The sequence below is a fragment of the Sceloporus undulatus genome, chromosome 10 (assembly GCF_019175285.1).
Source record: "Sceloporus undulatus isolate JIND9_A2432 ecotype Alabama chromosome 10, SceUnd_v1.1, whole genome shotgun sequence".
NCBI classification, from domain to species: Eukaryota; Metazoa; Chordata; class Lepidosauria; order Squamata; family Phrynosomatidae; genus Sceloporus; species Sceloporus undulatus.
The window spans coordinates 3,176,893-3,198,652 of record NC_056531.1 but is presented as its reverse complement, the minus strand read 5'-3'; the positions used below and the strand labels follow the sequence as shown (position 1 = coordinate 3,198,652).

The 21,760-nt window shown below is 42.6% G+C and overlaps 1 protein-coding gene across 3 annotated transcripts in view; it reads right to left on the bottom strand.

Annotated features, from left to right (window-relative positions):
* The window catches only part of IFT81 (intraflagellar transport 81), a 46,089-nt gene extending 24,742 nt beyond the window's left edge, over positions 1–21,347 (bottom strand). For 2 of the 3 annotated variants that reach the window (XM_042442053.1, XM_042442054.1), the window contains exons 1-8: positions 21,026–21,213; positions 15,009–15,112; positions 11,677–11,857; positions 9,916–10,005; positions 8,719–8,784; positions 8,288–8,398; positions 6,954–7,038; positions 3,664–3,827 (exon numbers count right to left, since the gene is read on the bottom strand). In XM_042442053.1, the coding sequence (XP_042297987.1) occupies positions 3,664–3,827; positions 6,954–7,038; positions 8,288–8,398; positions 8,719–8,784; positions 9,916–10,005; positions 11,677–11,857; positions 15,009–15,112; positions 21,026–21,169 (945 nt within the window). In that variant the 5' untranslated portion in view covers positions 21,170–21,213. Of the gene's footprint in view, positions 1–3,663; positions 3,828–6,953; positions 7,039–8,287; positions 8,399–8,718; positions 8,785–9,915; positions 10,006–11,676; positions 11,858–15,008; positions 15,113–21,025; positions 21,214–21,273 lie in introns of those variants that run through there. The other variant, XM_042442055.1, reaches the window with a different exon arrangement.
* Positions 21,348–21,760: the final 413 nt, after the last annotated feature.

The window sequence follows — 21,760 nt, the reverse complement described above, 5'->3', positions numbered from 1 at the left end:
TCAATAGCCAAGTACCTTTTCAGTGTTGTATGAATGAGGACAAAGTGTCCAAAGGTCATGTGCTGGTGCTCTAGCTCCTAAATGCATAACGGGTCCCCTAGGATAATCACCAGGAAGCCCAAAGTTATGCTATCCTGGGACAACCCTCAGAATCTATTTTGGGAGATTTTGATGATGTAGAGGCAGTTCTGTTGCACATGAGTCCTTGAAGTGCCATTGCACGACAATAGTATACATTAAATCAAAGCCTGACAGGAGATCAGTTACTTTCAGTCACATGATGCTCCCGATGCTGGTGACTTATGTCCCGCCTGGGGGCTTCCCAAGGCACCTGGTTGTCCACTGTGCAGAAAAAAGGATGTTGAACTGAATGTACCATCAGGTTAATCCACCTGTTTTCTTCATTTCATGTATTTATTATGTCAATTTACATCGCTAATTTGTACAAAGAGTACCCAAGGGGGCCAACAAGAGTGGTAGCAATCGAACGACAATAGCAGAGCAATCCTAATACTAGACAGCAGCATCCTGACATTTCCCAAGCTTTGGCAGGGAAAAAGACAGGGAGAGTAGGTATATTTATTTTTTTATTTGCATTTATATCCCACCTTTCTCCCAAGATAGGATTCAAGGTGGCTTACAGTAATTTAAAAAATATATAAAGCTAAAACGTTTGTTTACAAATGTTTTAAAAATTAAATATTCATCTTTTAAAAAATGATTAAAAACAAGTGAAACAGTTATTCAAAAACAGCTGTTTAAGATGGTAAAGGGTCTTAAAACCAACTATCATTATATACAGATTGAATCTTCCTTATCAAGAATTCCAAAATACTTTACACTAAGACAGTGTAAAGAGATACAACCAAGCATGAAAGTTAGAGTTGTACAAGTCATTGTATTCCTTATTGCCATGTACGAATGTGAGAGCTGGACAGTGAGGAAAGCAAATAAGAGGAAAATCAATTTATTTGAGACATGGTGCTAGAAAAGAGTGCTGAGGATACCATGGACAGCTAAAAAAAGACAAATAAAAGGCTCCTAGAACAGATCAAGCCTGAAATCTCCTTGGAAGTTAAGATGATAAAGTTGAGGTTGTCATACTTTGGACTCATCATGAGAAGGCATGCCTCACTGGCAAAGCTAATAATGCTAGGAAGCGTAGAGGAATTTAGTAAGAGAAGAAGACCACATGCTAGATGGATGGACTCTATTAAGGAGGTCATGGGGATGAATTTACAGGACCTAAGCAGAGCAATGGAGGATAGGGAGCCATGAGTCGGGATCAACTTGAAGGTGGTTAACAGTCACAAAATAAAGGACAGTGACACCTTTGTTTTGTGATGGTTGCACAGAACTATTAAAAATATTGTATACAATTACCTTCAGGCTATGTGTATAAGGTGTATACGAAACATAAATGAACTTTGTGTTTAGACTTGGATCCCATCTCTTGAGACCTCTCATTATATGGGTATTCTACAATCCAAAGAATTCCCAAAAAATCTGGTCCCAAACATTTCAGCTAAGAGAGATTCAATCTGTACTTTGATTTAGAATTAATTAGAATTAGCTCAATAGTGGTCATCTATCCAGTTTAGCTCATTGCTGAAAATGGAATTCCAACATTATAACAGTTTGCACTATCTAACAATACTTTAAAAAAAATACAAACATAAATGGAATACTGAATTCGCACACGCACACGCACATTCAAAGACATAGCCATGATAGTTTGGATCAGTATGCAAAGGGATTCTTGCAGCACCTTTGAGATGAACTGAGAGAAAGATGTCTGTAGCATAAGCTCTTGTAGATTGGGTCTACTTCATTAGGTGCAAGCACACCTATTCTACGAAAACGTATGCTGCAAACGTCTTTCTTTCCGTTCATCTCAAAGGCGCTACAGGAGTCCTTTGCATGCATGCATGCTGCACACACACACGCACATTTCTCTTAGAACAGCTCTGCTCTTCTGTAACACTAGTGCATCACAGCTCCATGAGAAAAACAAACTCTGTGATCCCAACAGAGAAGGGTATAAAGATGTGCTAACCCACAGAGCTAATTTCACTGTGGAAATACAGGATGTTCCTTAGCTACTTCTCCATATGTCTAATAAATGTCAAAGCAGATCTGGAACCTATACAAGATAAGCTATGTGTAAATTTCATAGTCTGTATTACCCATTTCTAGATTTCCCCATGGCAATTAAAAGATGATACTGCAATTAAAGACATTGGTGACCCTTAACAGGCTCCACCTTCAAGGTTTCAAATGCTGCCATAAAGGTGGTGAATTATTACATTAACATTTACCGTTAAATAATCTGTAACATTACTGTCTCAGGAAAATCTAAAAAGAAGGGCCGTCTTACATATGAGCACCATTCCTCTCATGCCACTGCAGTCATTACCACAAAAATATCTGGGACCTAATTCTACTCTTCACTGCAAGTCCCCCGGGAACTTTACACCAACACATAAGATTGTGAAGAAATGAACTTTTTCAAATGCCTAACCCAAATGAGTAATATCATTTCCCTAATTAGCTTTGAGTAATGTCTTTGTAGAGATATTTAATGAGCAGCTTGGAGGTTTTTTGAAAAAAATGAAGGAGAATTTAAAAGTAATTTCCTTCTGATTTAAAAACCAGTTACAACACTGGTGGACATAGTGGAGAGAATATGAGATGTAAGGGATCCAGACTCTGACTACAAGCTGGGAGAATGCATGTCAAGCCTGATCACATCCAATGTAAAGTAAAGTTCAGTTCACCAGTTCAAAAATGTCTGTGTTAGTAAACAACCTGCCTAAAGACCACTGTTAAAAGTAGCAATCACTCTTCGTATTTTTTTGTGTTTCAGCTCCCTCTCACGGTGCTGAAAATATCCTTCCACTTACTATACCATCCAAGTATGTGTATAACAATCTACAATGGACCCTTACCTTATGCAGGGGATCTGTTCCGGACCCCCACCCCCCACGTAAGGTGAAAAACGCGTATGCTTGAGCCCCATTGAATATAATAGAGCTTGGGTGCACACACAATTCATTGTATTGCTACCCAGCTTCAGCATAAGCTGGAAGCCGCATATATAGTGCACCCACGTATTGCGCAGGCACACTTGTACCTATTGAAGCAAAAAGCCATATATCTGATGAAGTGGACTGCAGGCCACAAAAGCTAATGCTATATAAAACGCTTTAGTTTTTAAGGCACTAGTTTAGTTTTTAAGGTACTATCAGTCTATTTGTTACTTTTGCTGCAGTGGACTAACATGGCTGCCCCTCAGAAAAGTCCTGTGAGCAACTATATGCATGCTACTCTCACCTCAGCTGCTATGAGCATGATATGATAGCTTCCAATCGTTCACAGCAGTACAAACAAAAGTAGCATCTTCTACCATTAAGAGGATGCACACCACTATCTTTGCCCATAACATAGCCAAGTACAAACAAGTGTTTTCCATCAGATGCAAACCAAACCCTACCAGATGTGTAAAGCAATTGAGACAACTGCCTGCATAGAAAGAACGAGCTGTTTAAAAACAGTCAGTGGTTATCTAAATGGAAATAAATGATTTGAACTCTACTTGTTAATAGTGACATGCTTTTTTCAGCCAATAAACATGGGAATGGAAAGTCCCCACCATCAACATACTTTGGTTTCAAGCTCACTGAGATCAGACTGGCTCATTGCTGGCTCTGCAACCACTTTCTGCAAGAGGTAAAGTGACTGCTTCTTTTCTTCCAGTTCTCTGGGAAATTTTTCAGAGACCAAGTACGTATTGAACTTTGTTTCCTCTTCCAGTCTCGTCATTAAGCCTAAGAAAACAAAATAACCCACCGTCACTTCAATGTATGACTAAACAAAGCAACAAGGAGGGTGATTTGGTTTCATATTGTAATAACTGTAATTTAAGCCAGCTATTTAGCAGTCAATTACATTAATTTCTGTGCCAGCTAATAAGAAGCAAGTCTCCCGAGTTGCAATTTATACTGTGTGGGGATAAACACACAACCTAGTAGCATACAACACTGCAAGTCAAATTAGTCTTCCTTTCTAAACAGGCTATGAATTTGTGTCAGTTTGTGATGTTGCCACGACAACATCAGCTCAAAACTTAGAAGACAAAACTTTCACAAACCCTGTGGAAAAATGTGGAAGCAATGTGTAGCAGCTTGTGCATACACTGAATTGTGTGTTTCCAAACAGATCCCACGAATGCACTCCACAAACTGTGTCCAAAATTTGTCCCAATTACTTCCAACCATGGATGAAGAGCTCAAGGCCCAGAAACACAACAATTTTATCACTGCCCTGGGGAGCCTCTGAAACTATGTAGAAAGGCTTTCTCTTCCATGGCTACTCATATTATAATAGCAAGTTTTTCCTGCTTTTCAAAAATAAACTGGTTATTTTCCAATGCAATGTTATTGTGGCTTGTTAGGGTTAAATTGTGGCACTGTCGGTGATTAAAGTGTTGGAAACACGGTGGAAGAAATATTTATACTTGCTTAAAAGAGTCTTCAAAAACCATTTTTGAGACCTGCACTCTAATATAATGCTAGAATCAAAAAACATTTTTGATAATGCTAGAAATGAGAGAGAAAAAGTTAAAACACAAAAACTGACTCACGAAGTGTACACGGCAAAAAATGGATTGTTGGCCAATTTTGGGAGCTGCACAAAAATAGTGACATGTTCCCAAACTCTGTGAGGTTAGTCACATGGGAAAATAAGTTATTCAGTTCTTTTGTATTTTTTCTTTCAGCTTCTTGCATTTATTCAAAGAACCCAGCCATTGACCATTTTTTTAGGCTAGAGGAGAAGGACTGAAGAGCACTTCAGGGCATTCCAGTCTTGGAAAAAAAATACAGAATCTCTGAGTATATAGATTGTACCAATTGTTTGGTTCCAGACCTTAAGCTTATTCAAGTTCCGTTTTGCCAACAGCATATTTAGATGTGAAAGGCTATTAATAGCTATTCATCATGCTTTCCATTCTGATATTTTTGTTGTTGCAAGAAAGATTCAGGAAGCATTGTTGGCTTGCTCAGGCATGTGGGAACTAGGCATTCTTCTTTGCTAGCCTACAATAATGAACTTGCCCGAGCTAGAAATTTCAGTGCCTTTCCAAGCAAGTAGGATGACAAATGCATACACCCAAACAACTTTGCCTCCAGCATGGCTTAAGTCAAAGGCGCATTTCTTCTGAGATCTACTTTCCTCTGTGCTTTTAGCTTGTGCACAAACACATATTGCTGAGATTCTTTGAATAATCGAATTCAAAGATGCAACCCAGAAAGTGTAGAATGCACTGAAATTACATAAATTTCAAATGGAACTTAAGGCAGAGCGAACTGTTTGTTGTTGTTGTTAGTGAGTCAACTCCGACTCATGGCGACCCAGTGGGTGAGACATTTCCAAGATTAAAGCAAAATGAGGCCTATCTTGTTGAGCAAAGCATGAGTTATGGCTTTCCACTACGTTGTCTTGGTGGTCACTGTAGTGTTTCATATCCAAGGCTCAAAAAAATAAATAATAAAAATGATAGAAACTGCAAATTCATTCTGCTTTGTAAGAAAGAAAGAAAAGATCAGCACAACCCAGACAAACTGAAACTCTCTGGAGCACCATAAATTCATTCAGCTGCTTATACATTCCCTAGTGAAATAAATGAGATGTCAAGGTGCTTTAATTTTCTGTGGATTTTATCTACCGTAACTGCTATTTAACTTATTTAGGGTGCAATTTGACCAACAGTTCTTGTAAGGAAGATCCAAAGAGGAAAAATCATGCTCAATACTTTACAGAACTTTAAAAACAGTGCAATGCAATCAGTGCAGTGCCTTCATCTGTTGGAAAAAAGTTTCTGGAACTCTTAAGAGCAATATTTTCTCTCAGGGCTTTAGCTCTTCCTTTTTAATTGTATATTCACATAGTCATGCAGAATGTCCAAAATCTAGAGTCAAAACTGCTCTGTACCAGAAGCCTCTATTGTTTCCTACAATATAATCCAAATGTGATTAAAGTGACGACATTTATGTGACATTCCAACATGAGTACTGTTTTCAACCAATGGCAAAAATCACATAGCCCCCCGCCTGCCCACCCATCACTACAATTATTGCATATAAAAATTAGAATCCAGTTGTGAAGGGAGAAAGTGAGTAGAATCAGTAAGATAACAAACATGGATTAGGGTAAACAGGGAGCTTATAAGCTAGCTGTGGTCCAAAAGGGCTTAGCAGTTCCAGCTGCAGGACCAACCTGCTTTAAAAACAAACACCCTGTTCAATACACTCTGGAATTCTCAGAGTCCCTGTACTTCAATTCACCATTCCCCACTTGTATCTTTTCTTTATTCTATGTTATTTTTTCTCCTCTCGCCAGACAAAAAAGCTCCCAGAGTCACTTACATGGATCGATAAGAACAAGAGTCAAGAAAGCCCTTGCTCACAAAAAAGCTTACAAATTAAAACACAATATGCAAAAATAAACACTGATTCAGATAACGCACGATACAAAACCCACGAATGAGAATTCTATGACTGCCTCAAATGGATTCCGTCCTTGTTTCTCTTACTGTTCAAAACCCATCTATGTATATATCGCTTTAGCAAGTGACAAAATCATAAAGAAATGATTATATGATTCTATGAAAGGTCCCTATCAATAGATGCTATTGCCCACACTTTGGCTTCATTTTAGACGTCAAAAACATTGAACATAAAATTATGAACAATGAAGTTGTTGGTCACGAATATCATGAGCGTTCACATCTAAATAATATCCAGCACCTAAACTTGGATCAATCTAGACCTTTAAAATGAAAATATAAATTCAGGAGGGTATAAATTACATCTTTCTCTGGCTTTTAAAAATGTCCTTCTGTGAGTTTTGGCACTAGAAGAGGAGGGGAGAAACATTTTAGAACTCCTACTTACTTTCTGGCTTTGAATCCACGGCTGCATGACGCATATCCTTGAGCTGGAGTTGGATTCTTTGCAGCCTCTGCTCTGCATGAAACAGCTTAGAAAATATGCACAGATCTATTAATAAGCTTAATCTCTGGAAATACATACTCATACAACACAATAATGCAAAATGGGAGGAAATATCTATGCAAACTATACTGAAGGGGACGAGAGTGCACATAATGTGCCCTTTCCCTAGTCTTTAAGGGGAAGTAGCAGGAAAGCATTCTATCAGCAGCAGATCTGGCAATAAAAATGCTGCAACCTGTTATACTACTGAATTAACCAAAGGCAAGAATTATTAGGTGGGTTGAACAAATAAATCTTTGGATTATATTAGTCAGACACACAGTTAAATTTCTCTTGGAGAGGACAAGAGATGTGAACACAGGAGGTTCAGCCATGATACCTAGCTGTCCCTAGGTCTAGGTGCATAATATACAAAGTCAGCCAAGACATTTTAGTGTATGAGACAAAGAATACTCAAGCATTCCTCCCACTCCTGGGCAGTAAAATGCAATCATGACAAATTAAGTAAGTAACTATTGGCTACTCTTACATTACACCCAGGATATGCTGCTTGAGATAGCTGCCTCACTTTATCTAATTATAGGGCTGGCCCTGGTTCACTGCCCTTAGAGGAGCATACCAAAATCAGTTAGTCAAGGCACCAAGAGTTTAATGTTGAAGATAATGTACAACAAAGCCCTTTTGAACATTCCTCTGCTAGACCACAACTCTCAGAATCTGCTAGGCAATACAGCCAATAGCTCTAGTGCTTTAGCAGCACACCTATTCATCTAGGCCACAACCTGTTCCCATAACATGCCCTTGGAAGCTGACAAGCAGGGCACCAAGAGGTAATTGTCTCCCACATTTTTGTCTCCAGCTGCGGAAATATATATGGATTCTCATCCAGGTGGGCAAAATGCAGCCCTCCAAATGTTACTGAACTGCAATTTCTATCAGCCCTAACCAACACAGTCATAGTCTAGTGATGAAGGACATTTGGTGGGCCTAACTTTGCTCACCCAGTTTTCATCCAACACCCCCCCCCCCATTTTTCCACAGTCTAGACAGAAAATCCGTATTGAAAACAACCTTAAGGTGTCCGTAAAATAAGAGTGCCATCACCCAATAATGTGCCTTATAAATTTATCAGTGTTATTTTATAAAGCAGAACAGATTTTAAACTTTTTAAAATATTTTATTTATAGGTTTATTTAAATTAATAATTGGAATGAGTTTAGGTTTTAATTGTTTTAAAACTGATTATTTTAGTAGCTTCACTTCTGCATATATACCTGATTTTTCTGTTCTTGTTTCTGCTGGGCGAGAGAGTCTTCTCTCTCCTTCTCTACTCGAAGCTGTCTAGCTGTTTCAAGCATTCGCTGGTGATTCTGAACTGTCTCCACCTACAGTAAAACAAGGGTAAGTAGGACAAGTTAACTACTACATAGCGGAGAAATCAATTATAGTGATCGGGTGTCTCACAGATTCACACCACACTTCCTTCCTCACAGACAGTATTTCTTGGAGCTGACACTGAAGTGTTGGGCTCAAGGTCTTTAAAGGTTTTAGATTGCTGCCTGGGGAAGATTCAGTTTCCTCCAGTTTGCTATTTGATTCCTTCCCGAAGCAAGCGGCATGCTAACCTTAATCCATGTTTGCATTCCTTCATCAAACTTGCAAGCCAAGGATGATACCAAATGCCACAGCCTTACTCCTCACTTACCCGCTTCTTAAGACGCTCCACTCTCTTCATGAGTTGATCTTTCTCTTCCTCCATAGCACAGATGTCCTAGAAAGTAGCAACATTTATAGCAAATTCACAATTTGAGATTTTTCCCCCCTATAATTTTGAATTACTACCAACAGAATCATTTTGAAAGTTCTGTGTCACCACATTTAAGCAATACATTCATATCCTGCTCTCAAATAATGTACCCAGGGAATTTGAGATATATACTCTATATCAACATCCACTGCAAAACAGAAGCAAAATTTTGAAGACTAATAATAATAATAATAATAATAGATAAAAGCAGCTCATTTTTTGAAGCCTAAAATGTCTTTCCATGGTGCTGAAAAGATAGCAACACAGGCACCACACAAGCCTCCCTCAGTTATCATGAAGATTTCTTCTCTCTGAAATGAACTGGGATCCAACGTTAAGCACTATTTAACACCACTGATTTCAAATGGGGAGATTTAAGCACTTAAACTGCAGTGACTGAACAGTGTACTTAACAGTGGCTGAATTGTGCCCTATGTATATGTTTAGTATAGTACATTTTGCATACATCTTTACAATCTTCTTTCCAACAGTGATGGGCTGCCCATGCCCTTCTCCTGTTTGGAATAACTGCAATGATAGAGAAAATAAACTGAGCCTTGATCAGGACTGTGGCTGAGTAGGGAGGCTTTTACCTCCTTCATATCAGGAATGATTGACTGCTATTTCTCTGCTAATAGTAGCTGGAAAACACCAATCTTCTTTGCATTAGGATTATGAGGCGGCAAGGGGCAGATTATTAGGTAAGGGTAAACCCTCCTAGCAATCTTCCCAGGGTTAGAAGAAATGAAAAGGTGGGCCATGGCTCCATCCACCATTCTTGTCTGCTTGTGTGGTACAACTCCAACCTTGTCATAAAGGAAAAAGTGGGGATAGGCAACTTCCAGCAGTAGGGCGCTAGCACTGCTCCTCTTGCAACTCTACCTTGGGGTTTTACACCCAATGCTTGCCACCACTATTCTGCCAACTTTGCTGCCATGCTGGAGGGTTTTCAAAGTTCATCTATCTGCCTGTTGTTATAAAAATAACATTTCTTCCATTCATTTTCATGGTAATCAAGTAATCCATGAACCAGTAATTAAAAAAACAGATTAAAGCTTTTTTAAAAATTAGGAATTTCTTTTTTATTTCTTTTACCCTCCGGATTTCTGCCGTAGAGAAACCAGAGGTCTTGAGCTGTTCACATTCTTTATGTAAGTTTTTGAAGACTTCCATCAGCTCTTCATACTACAAGAAATTGAGAGAGAGATAACATTTAAAGCCAGTGCTATTAGCTAATGAATTATTGGCACTATCGTTTACATTCTCAGTGATCAAAACTATGACAAGTGAGCAGACCAGTAGATAGAGAACACTTTGCTGAATTAATCTGTCTTGCAAACTGCAGCGGGACTGAGAAGCTATGTATAGATCATATTTGTTCTGTGATTTCTGGCAAATGAGCATCGAGCAAAGAGACACACAAAATAAACATTTGCAGTGAACAACAGCCAGGATAGTTAATCTCTGGTCATAAAATAAAATATTGCACATAGAAATAATCAGGTAACATCAGCATTGCTCTTTAGCCACTTTAAACAACCATTTAAACAACCTCACATGGTCATATTGTTTTTAGCGTGGTGTATTATTACAGTTTCTATTTTGGATAAGCCAGTAGATTATTGGAACACATTTTACATAATGGAAACTGCCGAGTTGTATCTTTATACAAATTAGGAGTGGCACACGCTGTACAAACATACAAGCTGCATTCCTTTCTCAAAAGGCAGCTTTTGTTTAGTTATTTTAATTATAAATTTGGATATTGTCAGTGGGGGAAAAACTGAGCTTTAACTTCCATGTGAGGCAAGGGTGCTTTCTGCTGCTTTATCTGGCAAACTGAATGCACCTGAAGAAACACCAAGGCCATATGCTACTTCTACTGCCATTTTACATACATTCCACCCAATACAAAATGACATGGATGGAGCTTCAGTTTTTTTGTGCCAGCAATGTACAGAGATTATAATTGATGGTAGAGGTTTAAGACACCCCAGGGGGTAACAAAAAGGAGTAGGCTGACAACTGGGGAAATCAGAGCAAGATCATTCTGCACTAAACCATACGTCATTCATGTTAGAACCACCCTTTATGCAAGCAGATGCAAATCTACCAGGCCTCACAACATTTCATAATGAAACAGCAGATAGATATCTGCCTTGGTCCAGGCCTCGGAGGTTGAGAGGAACTGCTGGACCTCTTACCCTTTCCCGTCACCACTCCCTTCTCCTTCTGTGTCATGTCTTTTTAGATTGTAAGCCTGAGGGCAGGGAACCGTCTGACTAAAAAAATTGATGTACAGCGCTGTGTAAACTTACAGCGCTTTATAAATAAAGGTTAATAATAATAATAATAGATATAAAATAGCCTCGCATATCTTAGCAATGTCTATCTTTCAGAATGCAGTCAAAAGGCAATATTTAACAAGGCTTTTTCTCCATCTTTGCCAGCAAATATCTCCCTGCTTGAATTTATTTATTTCATGTGTATCCTCCCTTTCTCATAGGAATGGGACTCAAGATAGCCCACAACATGATTAAAACAGATGCAGCTAGCACCACAGTAATTTGTAGTATTAAACGGATTATACGAAAATGACCACCAAGTAATAAAAAGCAATTTAAAAGGCAGAGCAGCAAAAGATTATTTACAAAATACAACAACCCACCCCCCAAAAGCCCCTTCCTCAGCAGCCAAACAGTTGCCAAAAGGTTGGCTAAATTAAAAATCTTTGCCTGCCAGAAGGAGAACAACTAGACTAGCTTCCAGTAAAAAGGAATTCCAGACTGGGAGTAGATGCCAGAAGGCCACAGTAATGAAGCATAATTTGTGTAAGAAATACATAGCAAATGCTACCTGTCTATTAGTATCAGCCACAGTATCATCCTGAAGGAACTCAGTCGGCACGTCCACTTTGATGAGAAAACGGGCAAGGTATGCCCTTATCTTGAGCTCATTTGTCCGTTGAAGGAGCCAATGCAACACGGGATGGATGACAGGCTTACTTCCAATCACTAAACCTTGGCGAAATGTACTCCTAAATAACAGTAATAAAATCCCTATATCAGGCTCTTCCAAAAGAAAAGAAGTGTGGAGCAAACATAAGTAGTGGGCTTTTTAATTCATCAGAGGATTGACAATAACACTAAAGTATCTACTTGGTATTTTTTCGAATGCTCAAAGCACATTTCAACCTTTCCTCACAGTGGCCAGCAGGTCTGTTGTTGCTATGTGTCTGTGTGTCTTCAAGCCCCCTGCCGACTTATGACAACACCATGAATTTCATAGGGTTTTCTTAGGCAAGGAATACCCAGAGGTGGTTTTGCCAGAGCCTTCCTCTGAAAAACAGCCTGCAGCACCTGGTATTCATTGATGGTCTCCCACTCAAGTACTAACAAGAGCTGATCCTACTTAGCTTCCAAGTTCAAATGGATCTGGTGCCTTTAGGGTATTTAGGCTGCGTAGAGGTCTGTAGCTGATGGAAATTTCATTCACACCATTTTTCATTCTACTTTTCAGACCCCAAAAGCCTTGAGAAGGCAGCTTATAAACCGTTCTCAAGACTTGAAAAAACAGAGCAGTGGCAGTGTTAGAATTTCAAATAGGCATTACAGAAAAAAGAAAATTAAAATATCTAGCAACTGCACATAAATTCAATCTGCCACCAATGCTGCTGTTTGGTGTATGGTGACATGCTTCACAAACAGCCATGTCACCATACACCAAACAGCAGCATGACTGGAGAGGGTGCTTCAGAGTTGTGGGATCAAACCCTCAAAGGCCCTGTCCAGCATGCTTGCATATTCCGCCTTTCCAAGAATCTCTACCTGTTGCTGCTGCTCCCCTCTCTTCTCACTCTTCTCAGCTTTTGAGCCCAGCTGTGGACAGATACTGGCAACACTTCAGCTTCAGTCCAGCTGTGTTTACTTTTCACTTGGCATGCCACCGAAGTACCAGAAGGTTGTGACTCCTGACACTCACACTGCACACATGAGACGCTACCAGAGACAGGAGCTTGCCTGTGGCTACCTACTGAAAGTCATGGCTGACAGAGGCATTCTCATAACTGAGTCATTCCTAAATTGTGTGCTATGAGAAATGCTTTTAATAATTAAAGTTCCTCGTAAGCCCAAAGCAGAGAAGTGACTACTTGCTATCTGCATGGGTCATTGCTCTGGCCTTGCCTTCTTCCAATCTATTATTGCCCCAGAACGTGTATGAGTGGGTCTCTCAATCCATTTCAAAGCAGAAAACACTTAATTTCCTGCATTTAAAGCAGGCTACATGTTGCCTCTCTGCATGAGTCACTGCTTTGGACTAGTCTTGCTTCCTTGCAGTGACGCGAAAGCAAAAGCAGTGACTCATGCAGCAGAATGACCTCTTCTGACGAATACAAGAACATAGAAACTGGTCATAAGACAGGCCATGTTTTGTCTATCTAGTTCAGTATTGTATTCTAAGTGACAGGAACTCTTGCAAAGGAATGTTTTCATGTTCCCTCTCATATTTTCAACTGGAGATCCCAGGGACTAAACCTAGAATATAATGAATGCAAAGCAGGTGCCCTATCACTTAGCTAAGTTGCTACCTTTCACAGGGCAAGGGTGTTAGTTTTTTATTCTGCCACTTTAAAGAAAATAATGTTTATCAGGTATAAGGGTTAAGTACACTTCCAGTTTAATTCAGAAGAACAAGACGTTTCAGGGATGGGAAATGTCAGAAAATGTATCCGGCTGGTCCTGTAGACCCTTTAAGTTGGTATTAATTTAATCTTTCCCTGCTTTGGAACAAATGCCTTTCTCCACTTCTCCCATCTTACTCTGGTTCATGTCATGTTACCTGTTTATCACCTTACTCTCCACACATCAAGCCACCTATCTGTTCTCCTCCTCCATAAAACTCACATTTCCCAGACGTTTTTTTGTTTCTATGCTGCCAGTTTCCTCATTCATACTTTACTGTTCCTTGGTCAAAGCAATTTACCCATTTCCAACAACTTTGGCTATATCTGTGCGTGGCTTCAGACAACTAGGCTTCGAGCAGAAATTACCACCTTTTCCAATTTAAAATTTTCTGCATCTCCATGCAAGGAAACCTGGTTAGCTGCAAAGACCAGACATATATCATGTCCCTAGAACTACAGTCGCCCCTCCGTTTTTGTGGGGACCCCCCCCCCCCGCGAAAATAGAAAATCGCTATCATTCAAGCCCCATTGGCTTGAACGGTAGCGTGTGCCCCATTTTGTCCCCTTCTGTTTGCCACCCGCGAATGGGCAAGGGACGCGGATTCCTACTCCAGAAAAACAGAGGGACAACTGTATATGGAAGTGTGTAGAGAATACACAAAGCATCAGATCCAGCCTGTGGTCCTCGCTAGCACATGCAACTAATTCCCTACATGTATGGCTGTACAGTAGTTGCTCTTTATGCTAGAACACTAGTGCCCTCTAGTGTCCAATATAAAGAACACAGGCAGCTTCTGAACAAAGAAGAGGAGCAGCTAAAGTACAGCAAAGTCCTAATCATGTCCATTGACATTAAATCAGGTTGACTTTCTCAATACTTTTTTCCTTTGAGATCTGCATACCATTAGGATTGTAAGAAACTCAACAGAAAACATATTCAAGGGTAGCCGTGTTGGCCATATAGCAAAATACACTAACATCCCAAATCCACAAAACAGTGATACCTTTGATCTTTGAGTCCCTATATTGGGAGAAAGGCGGAATATAAGAAAATAATAACAACAACAACAACAACAACAACAACAACAACAACAATTGATTGGCCAACCAAGATGCACAAAATACATTACCGTGTGGCACTGAGAATAAAATACTTCATAGTCCAAGAGATAAAATTTGAATTCCATTAGCAATACAAAAAGGTACTTCTTCTGACATCCAAGATGTCTCCACCCTTTGTACGGTCACAGCCCCCTTTCTTTTTGAAGCGGAGCGTCAAAGTTTGCATCAGATATTTTATGCATTTTGGTAGGCCAAATAAAGGTATCACTGTCTTATGGATTTTGGTAGTTATTGTACTTTGCTATATGGCCAACACAGCTTCCCCTGAATATGTTTTCTGGATGTGGAGATACCGTGTTTTTGCTCCTACAAATGTCTACAGATCTAAATACCTTTGCTAGTGGCTGTATTTTACAATTACCAACAGAACATAAATGCTTACAAGTCACTGGTCCCTCCTGGAGGCTTGTATTTAAGAATGCCAAGAAGGCTCAACATCCGTTTAGCTGTCTGTTCTGGCGACTCTTCTCTAATGTCAACAGCGTGCTGAAAAGTTTAAAAATAACAAAGCTATAATTAACATGACAAACTTTGCAATGTAAGTAAAACAAAACCTAGAAGAAAAGAGGCTTTGTGAGTGCAAAAGTAAAAGGTTTCACATGTAACCAGCCAGGCTTCATCTAAACTCCTATCACTTTTCTTCCACAAATTCTTTCAACCTGATCAAACTGCCATATGTCATAGAAAACCATCTTATACCAAGTGAGATCATTAGTTCATCTTGGTCAGAATTCTTTCAAATGACAACCAATGGCTCTTCAGGGTTTCATACCAGTCTTTTCTAATCATTCCATGAAATATCAAAGACTGAATTTTGATCATCTGGATGCAAACCATGTGCTCTACCAAGAAAAAAATTACTTATCTTAACAAGGCACCATTCTATCTCAGAAACAGGTGGCTAAACTTACACAGGGCTGTGTGCCCTCTGTGAAAAGGGAAAAAATAAGATGGGCAGAGAAAAATAAATCTTTATTAGTCCAATCTTATTACTTTTCCTAAGATGTAAGTCCCATTCAATTCAAGTGAGTTGTAACCATGCACAGAAAGAGGGACGCATCCTGTTTTCGTGATTTTAAATAATAATAATAAATAATAAAATTTTATTTATATACCGCCCTTCTAAAAAATCAGGGCGGTGAACAACAAGGAGTAACAATACAATTATACAACCAAGATAAAATACATTAAAAGCAGTACGATAAAAACAATAAAATAACAATAACAAGTCGGCAAGACAATGGGGCAAGATAATGGGGGGGAGAATTACTGGTCAGGGTAAGCTTGTTCAAATAAGTGGGTTTTTAACCCCTTCCTGAATTGAGGTAGGGAGGTGGCTGAGCGGAGCTCATAGGGCAGCGCGTTCCAGAGGTTGGGGGCAGAGATGGAGAAAGCCCTCCTAGAGGTGGAGTTGTATTTCACCTCTGGAACTCTTAACAATAGCTGCCCTGAAGATCGAAGTGTGCGGGGCGGATTGTACGGGGAGAGGCGGTCCTCCAGGTACCCTGGGCCCAAGCCATTTAGGGCTTTATAGGTAATTACCAACACCTTGTATTGCGCCCGGAAGCGAATAGGCAGCCAATGTAAGTCTTTAAGGACTGGAGTTATATGACTGGACCTGGCAGTGCCAGTGACCAGACGGGCTGCCATATTCTGCACAAGTTGCAGCTTCCGGGTATGGTACAAGGGTTGCCCCATGTAGAGCGCGTTGCAGAAATCCAAACGAGAGGTTACCAGGGCGTGTACAACAGTTTCAAGGTCTCCCCGGTCAAGGTAGGGACGCAGCTGGCGTATCAACCGAAGCTGATAACAGGTGCTCCTGACCGTCGCATCCACCTGAGATGTAAGGTGGAGCGACGAGTCCAGAAGCACCCCCAAGCTGCGTACAGAGTCCTTCACGGAAAGCGTGATTCCGTTCAGGACAGGTGGAACCACCGCCAACCCCGGACCGGGGGAACCTATCACCAGTACTTCCGTCTTCTCTGGATTCAGGCTGAGTCTGTTGTCCCTCATCCAGCCCATTACCGACTCCAGACAGGCCACGAGAGGAGAGACGCCAATCCCGGTCACTGCATCAGTCGGAGACATAGAGAAGACTATTTGGGTGTCATCAGCGTACTGATAACACCGCGCCCCATGTCTCCGGATGATCTCTCCCAGCGGTTTCATGTAAATGTTAAAAAGCATGGGAGACAGAATGGCTCCTTGAGGGACCCCAGATGTAAGGGCCCTCTCATCGGAGCGCACGTCTCCCAGCTGCACCATCTGGGACCTCCCGGAGAGGTAGGATCGGAACCACTGGAGCGCAGTGCCCCCGATTCCCACCTCCGCCAGGCGCCCCAGAAGGATACCATGGTCTATGGTATCGAAGGCCGCTGAGATGTCCAAGAGCACTAACAGGGACACGCTTCCCCTGTCCATGCCCAGACGGAGATCATCGACCAAGGCGACCATAGCAGTCTCAACCCCGTAACCAGCCCGAAAGCCGGTTTGAAATGGGTCTAGATATTCCGTTTCATCCAAGATCGATTGAAGTTGGATTGCAACCGCCCGCTCGATCACCTTCCCCAAAAATGGCAATAGCGAGATTGGCCGGTAATTGTTGTGCAACAGAGGGTCGAGGGAGGGCTTTTTTAATAGAGGTTTTACTATGGCCAATTTCAAATTTGATGGAAATTGCCCATCCCTCAATGAGGTGTTAATAATCTGCTGTAACAACAAGGTTACAGCCGGACCCCCCTGTGCCGCTAGCCATGAGGGACAGGGATCGAGAGAGCATGTTGTCTTCCTAACACTTCCAAGGATCTTGTCCACATCCTCGGTACTGACAGACTCAAACTGATCCAGACTAACCAAGTTCACGGATGCCCTGGGTACCTCTACTCTAGGTTCTGCTCTAAGGCTGGCCTCAAGACCTTCGCTTATCCGAGAGATTTTATCCGCGAAGAAGTTGTTAAATTGGTCACAGCAGGCCTTAGAAGGTTCAAGGATCTGGTTCGGGGCAGGAGGGAGCTGAGTTAGCTCCCTCACTACCCTGAACAACTCTGCCGGACGCGACTCCGCGGACGCGACACGTGCAGCATAGAACGAATTCTTAGCTGCACGAATCGCCTCTCCATAGTCCTCCAAAAGGTGGTCCAGGAGAGTCTTGTCGGATAAGCGCTGGTGTTTCCGCCAGCGGTGCTCTAGCCGTCGCAGAACCCGCTTCCTCGCCCGGAGGTCTTCCGTATACCAGGGCTTTCTTTTGGAAGCAGGCCTGAGAGGGCGCTTGGGAGCGATACTGTGTATAGCCTTAGATAGACCGGTATCCCAGATACCGGTCAGGGCATCAACAGAATCGCCGTCATTTCCAACCATAAGCCCCTCTAGGGCTTCCTGGAACCTATTGGGTTCCATCAGCCTTCGAGGGTGGACCATTCGAATAGGTCCGCCACCCCCGGGAGGGATCTGGGTAGAAGCCTTGATCTTTGCCTCTACCAGGAAGTGATCCGTCCATGACAGGGGGGAAATATTAGTTATTTCCGCCCACGGATTTTCCATGTTCGTACAAAAGACCATATCGAGCATATTACCCGCAGAATGCGTTGGACCCGAGACCAGTTGAGACAGGCCCATGGAAGTCATGGTATCCATGAATTCACGAACCGCACCGGATGGAACATAGCTGGCCGCGAAGGGAATGTTGAAGTCTCCCAGGACGAGAAGCCTGGGGGACTCCAACAGTACCTCCGAGACCAGCTGTGTCAGTTCGTTAAGGGAGTCTGTTAGCGCACGAGGTGGCCGGTACACCAACAGAATCCCTAGACTGTCCCTGGCCTTCAGGGTCAGGTAAATACACTCGATGTAGGAAGTTTGACGAACATGGTTCCTGGAAAGAGACAAGGTGTTCTTATGGATCAAGGCGACACCCCCCCCCGCCCACCTAACCTGGTCTGGTCCTTCACTGAGTACCCGGCAGGTAGGGCCTGGGCCCACACAGCTTCCCCTCCAGGCCCAAGCCAGGTCTCAGTAATGCAAGCCAGGTCGCAGTTGTTATCTTCAATTAGGTCATGAATAATGTGGGACTTGTTCTTAATGGACCTGGCGTTGCACAGGAGCAGAGTCAGGGTTTGTGGTATGGTTGGAGTGATCCTCAGGTCCCTTTGGTTAGGAGAGGGACAGGAAGGGGAGATAGGTATTAAGTATCGATCTCTCCTTCCCCTGTAACGCAAGTCCCTACTCCTACCGCCATACCTTCCCCTGCCCCACACTACCTCAATAGGAGCTCCGCTCACGTTAGATGGACTATCCCCTACCTCCCCAACCAAAACATCACCCATTTCCGTATCCTCCCCCTCCCCCCCACAGTACAACAAGAGAGACGAAGAGAAATCAGAGCGAACATTCTTCGTCTACAGGCCGACAGGTGCGACTCCTCTGCCCTCTAATGGCCCTTACAGGAGCACTGTTCAAGCAGCGAGGCAAAGTCCTCCTGGGCCGCTGCCCAGGTGATGCAGGGCGGGCGGCGTCTTCTGGGGGTGGCTGGGAGCCGGCGTTTTGGGGCCGCTCTCACCGGCCCCGCCCCCGCTGAGAAACGCCGCGTCGGCGGCGAGGCAAAGTCCTCCTGGGCCGCTGCCCAGGTGATACAGGGCGGGCGGCGTCTTCTGGGGGTGGCCGGGAGCCGGCGTTTTTGGGGCCGCTCTCACCGGCCCCGCCCCCGCTGAGAAACTGAGGGAATGAAAGAAAAAAGAGCACAGGTGTGGAGAAGAAAGGAACAGAGGATGGACAAGGAGGAGATATGTAAAGTACTTGCATTATCTGAACCCTTTGGCTGCTAAAAAGGCCAATGCAATTTTAGGCTACATCAATAAAAGTATAGTGTCTAGATCAAGGGAAGTAATAGTGCCACTGTATTCTGCTCTGGTCAGGCCCCACCTGGAATATTGTGTCTAGTTCTGGGCCCCACAATTCAAAAAGGATGTGGAGAAACTGGAGCATGTCCAAAGGAGAGCGATTAAAATGGTGAAGGGTCTGGAAGCCATGCCCTATGAGGAGAGACTTAGGGAGCTGGGGATGTTTAGTCTGGAGAAGAGAAGGTTAAGAGGTGATATGATAGCCCTGTTTAATTATTTGAAGGGATGTCATATTGAGGAGGGAGGAAGCTTGTTTTCTGCTGCTGCAGAGAACAAGACCCAGAACAATGGATGAAAGCTACAGGAAAAGAGATTCCAGCTCAACATTAGGAGGACCTTCCTGAGAGTAAGGGCTGTTCAACGGTGGAACAAACTCCCTCGGAGTGTAGTGGAGTCTCCCTCCTTGGAGGTCTTTAATCAGAGGCTGGATGGCCATCTTTGGGGATGCTTTAATTTGGATTTCCTGCATGGCAGAATGGGGTTGGACTGGATGGCCCTTGCAATCTCTTCCAACTCTATTATTCTATGATTCTATGATACTAAGGTCTTGGACAGAAGCTCTTTCAGACCCAATATACTAAGACAGGGATGTGGAATGAGCAGCCCTCTTGTTGTTGAACTGCGCTTCCTATCATCCATCAACACTAGGCTGGGAGTTGCAAACTCAGGATCACATGTTCCTTAGGTAAAAAGAATAGCGTTGTGTTTTTTTATTAGCACTTTTCCCACATTCACAGGGGTCCTTCAGCCCTAACCCCAGCAAATGTGGAGGAACCACTGTATAGTAGTTTAGGAAGGCACCTATGAAAAATGATAGCAATCTCCCCTCCCCAGACATATCAGGACACATGTTAAGCCATTATTATTTTAAGAACCACTGTGTCAGACAACCAAGAGCTTCCAGGATGTATGAAGGTATGTATGAAGGTCATCATGATGTATGAAGGTCATCATGGCAACCTGTAGTAAGCATACTTGGGTTTTATTTCAGGGCTTAGAAAAGTTACTTTTTGGGATGACAGTTCTCAGAATTCCCAGTCATGGGAGGATTCTGAACATTATAGTCCCCAAAACTAACTTTCTCAAGTTTCATCCTGAAATATACACTTTGAAACTTATACAGTGGGCCTTCCACATTCGCTGGGGTTTATGGGCACTGGACCCCTGTGAAAAAGTGGGAAAACCACAAATTAACATATACAATTTTTTAACCAGAGAGAACACCTCTCTAGGAATCTCTAGGTCCTCCAGGGCAACTATATGACTAACATCTACTGGAAGTTGACCACAGAATTGTGCTGGAGGACCTACAAATGCCTAGAGAAGTGTTCTGTCTAGGAATCTCTCCAGCGTGATTTTTTGCGGATGATGACGACAGAGTCATGCTGGAGGACCTAGAGATTCCTAGAGAGATCAAATGTGCCAATAACCAAATCCACATAAGTCAAAGCCTTCAGTGTGGAGGGCCGACTGTCGGAGCAACCCTCTCAACGTTTCGCTTTCTCACCTTTGGGTCAATTTCTCCCAGCACATCATTGAGCAGCTGCAACAGTTGCATCGACTCCAGTGAGTCAAACGTGATCAGATTGAAGTTTCTCTTGAAGGGCTCTTTGTTGAGCTTCTCCACGATGAACTTCAGTTGGTCGCTCATGGCGGCAGGCGGAAAACGCTCTGGAAGAGGAGCAAGAGAAAGGGGTTGAAGGCCCTTTGGATCCAGCAGCATAAGGATCTCTGCAACTATGACAGTCAAAATACCTGTAGGTGGGGGCAAGGAGGGACAAGCTTTGAGCTCCAGGCCCCACAACAAACTCCAACTCCCAGAATTCCATAGCCTTGAGCCAGGGCAGTTAAAGTGGTGCCAAACTGGGGTATTTCTCCAGTGTGGATGCAGCCTTGGTTAAATTGAGTCTGTGAGATTAGAAATAACCCAGTTTGAGACGGCTTGAACTGCCCTGGCTCAGTGCTAGGAACTGGGCGTTTGTTGTGGCCCTGGAGCCCTCTGACAAGAGGCTCAATGTCTCCCAAAACCACAGTTCCCAGGATGGACTGAGCCAGGGCAGTCAAAGCAGTCTCAAACTGGATCATCTCTGCAGGGTGTTTTGGTCCTAAGGCTGCATCCACACTGCAGAAATAATCCAGTTTGACACCGCTTTAACTACCAGGGCTCAATGCTAGGGAAGTCTGAGAATTGTAGTTCTGGGGCCACAAGAAACTATAATTCCCAGAATTCCCTAGCACTGAG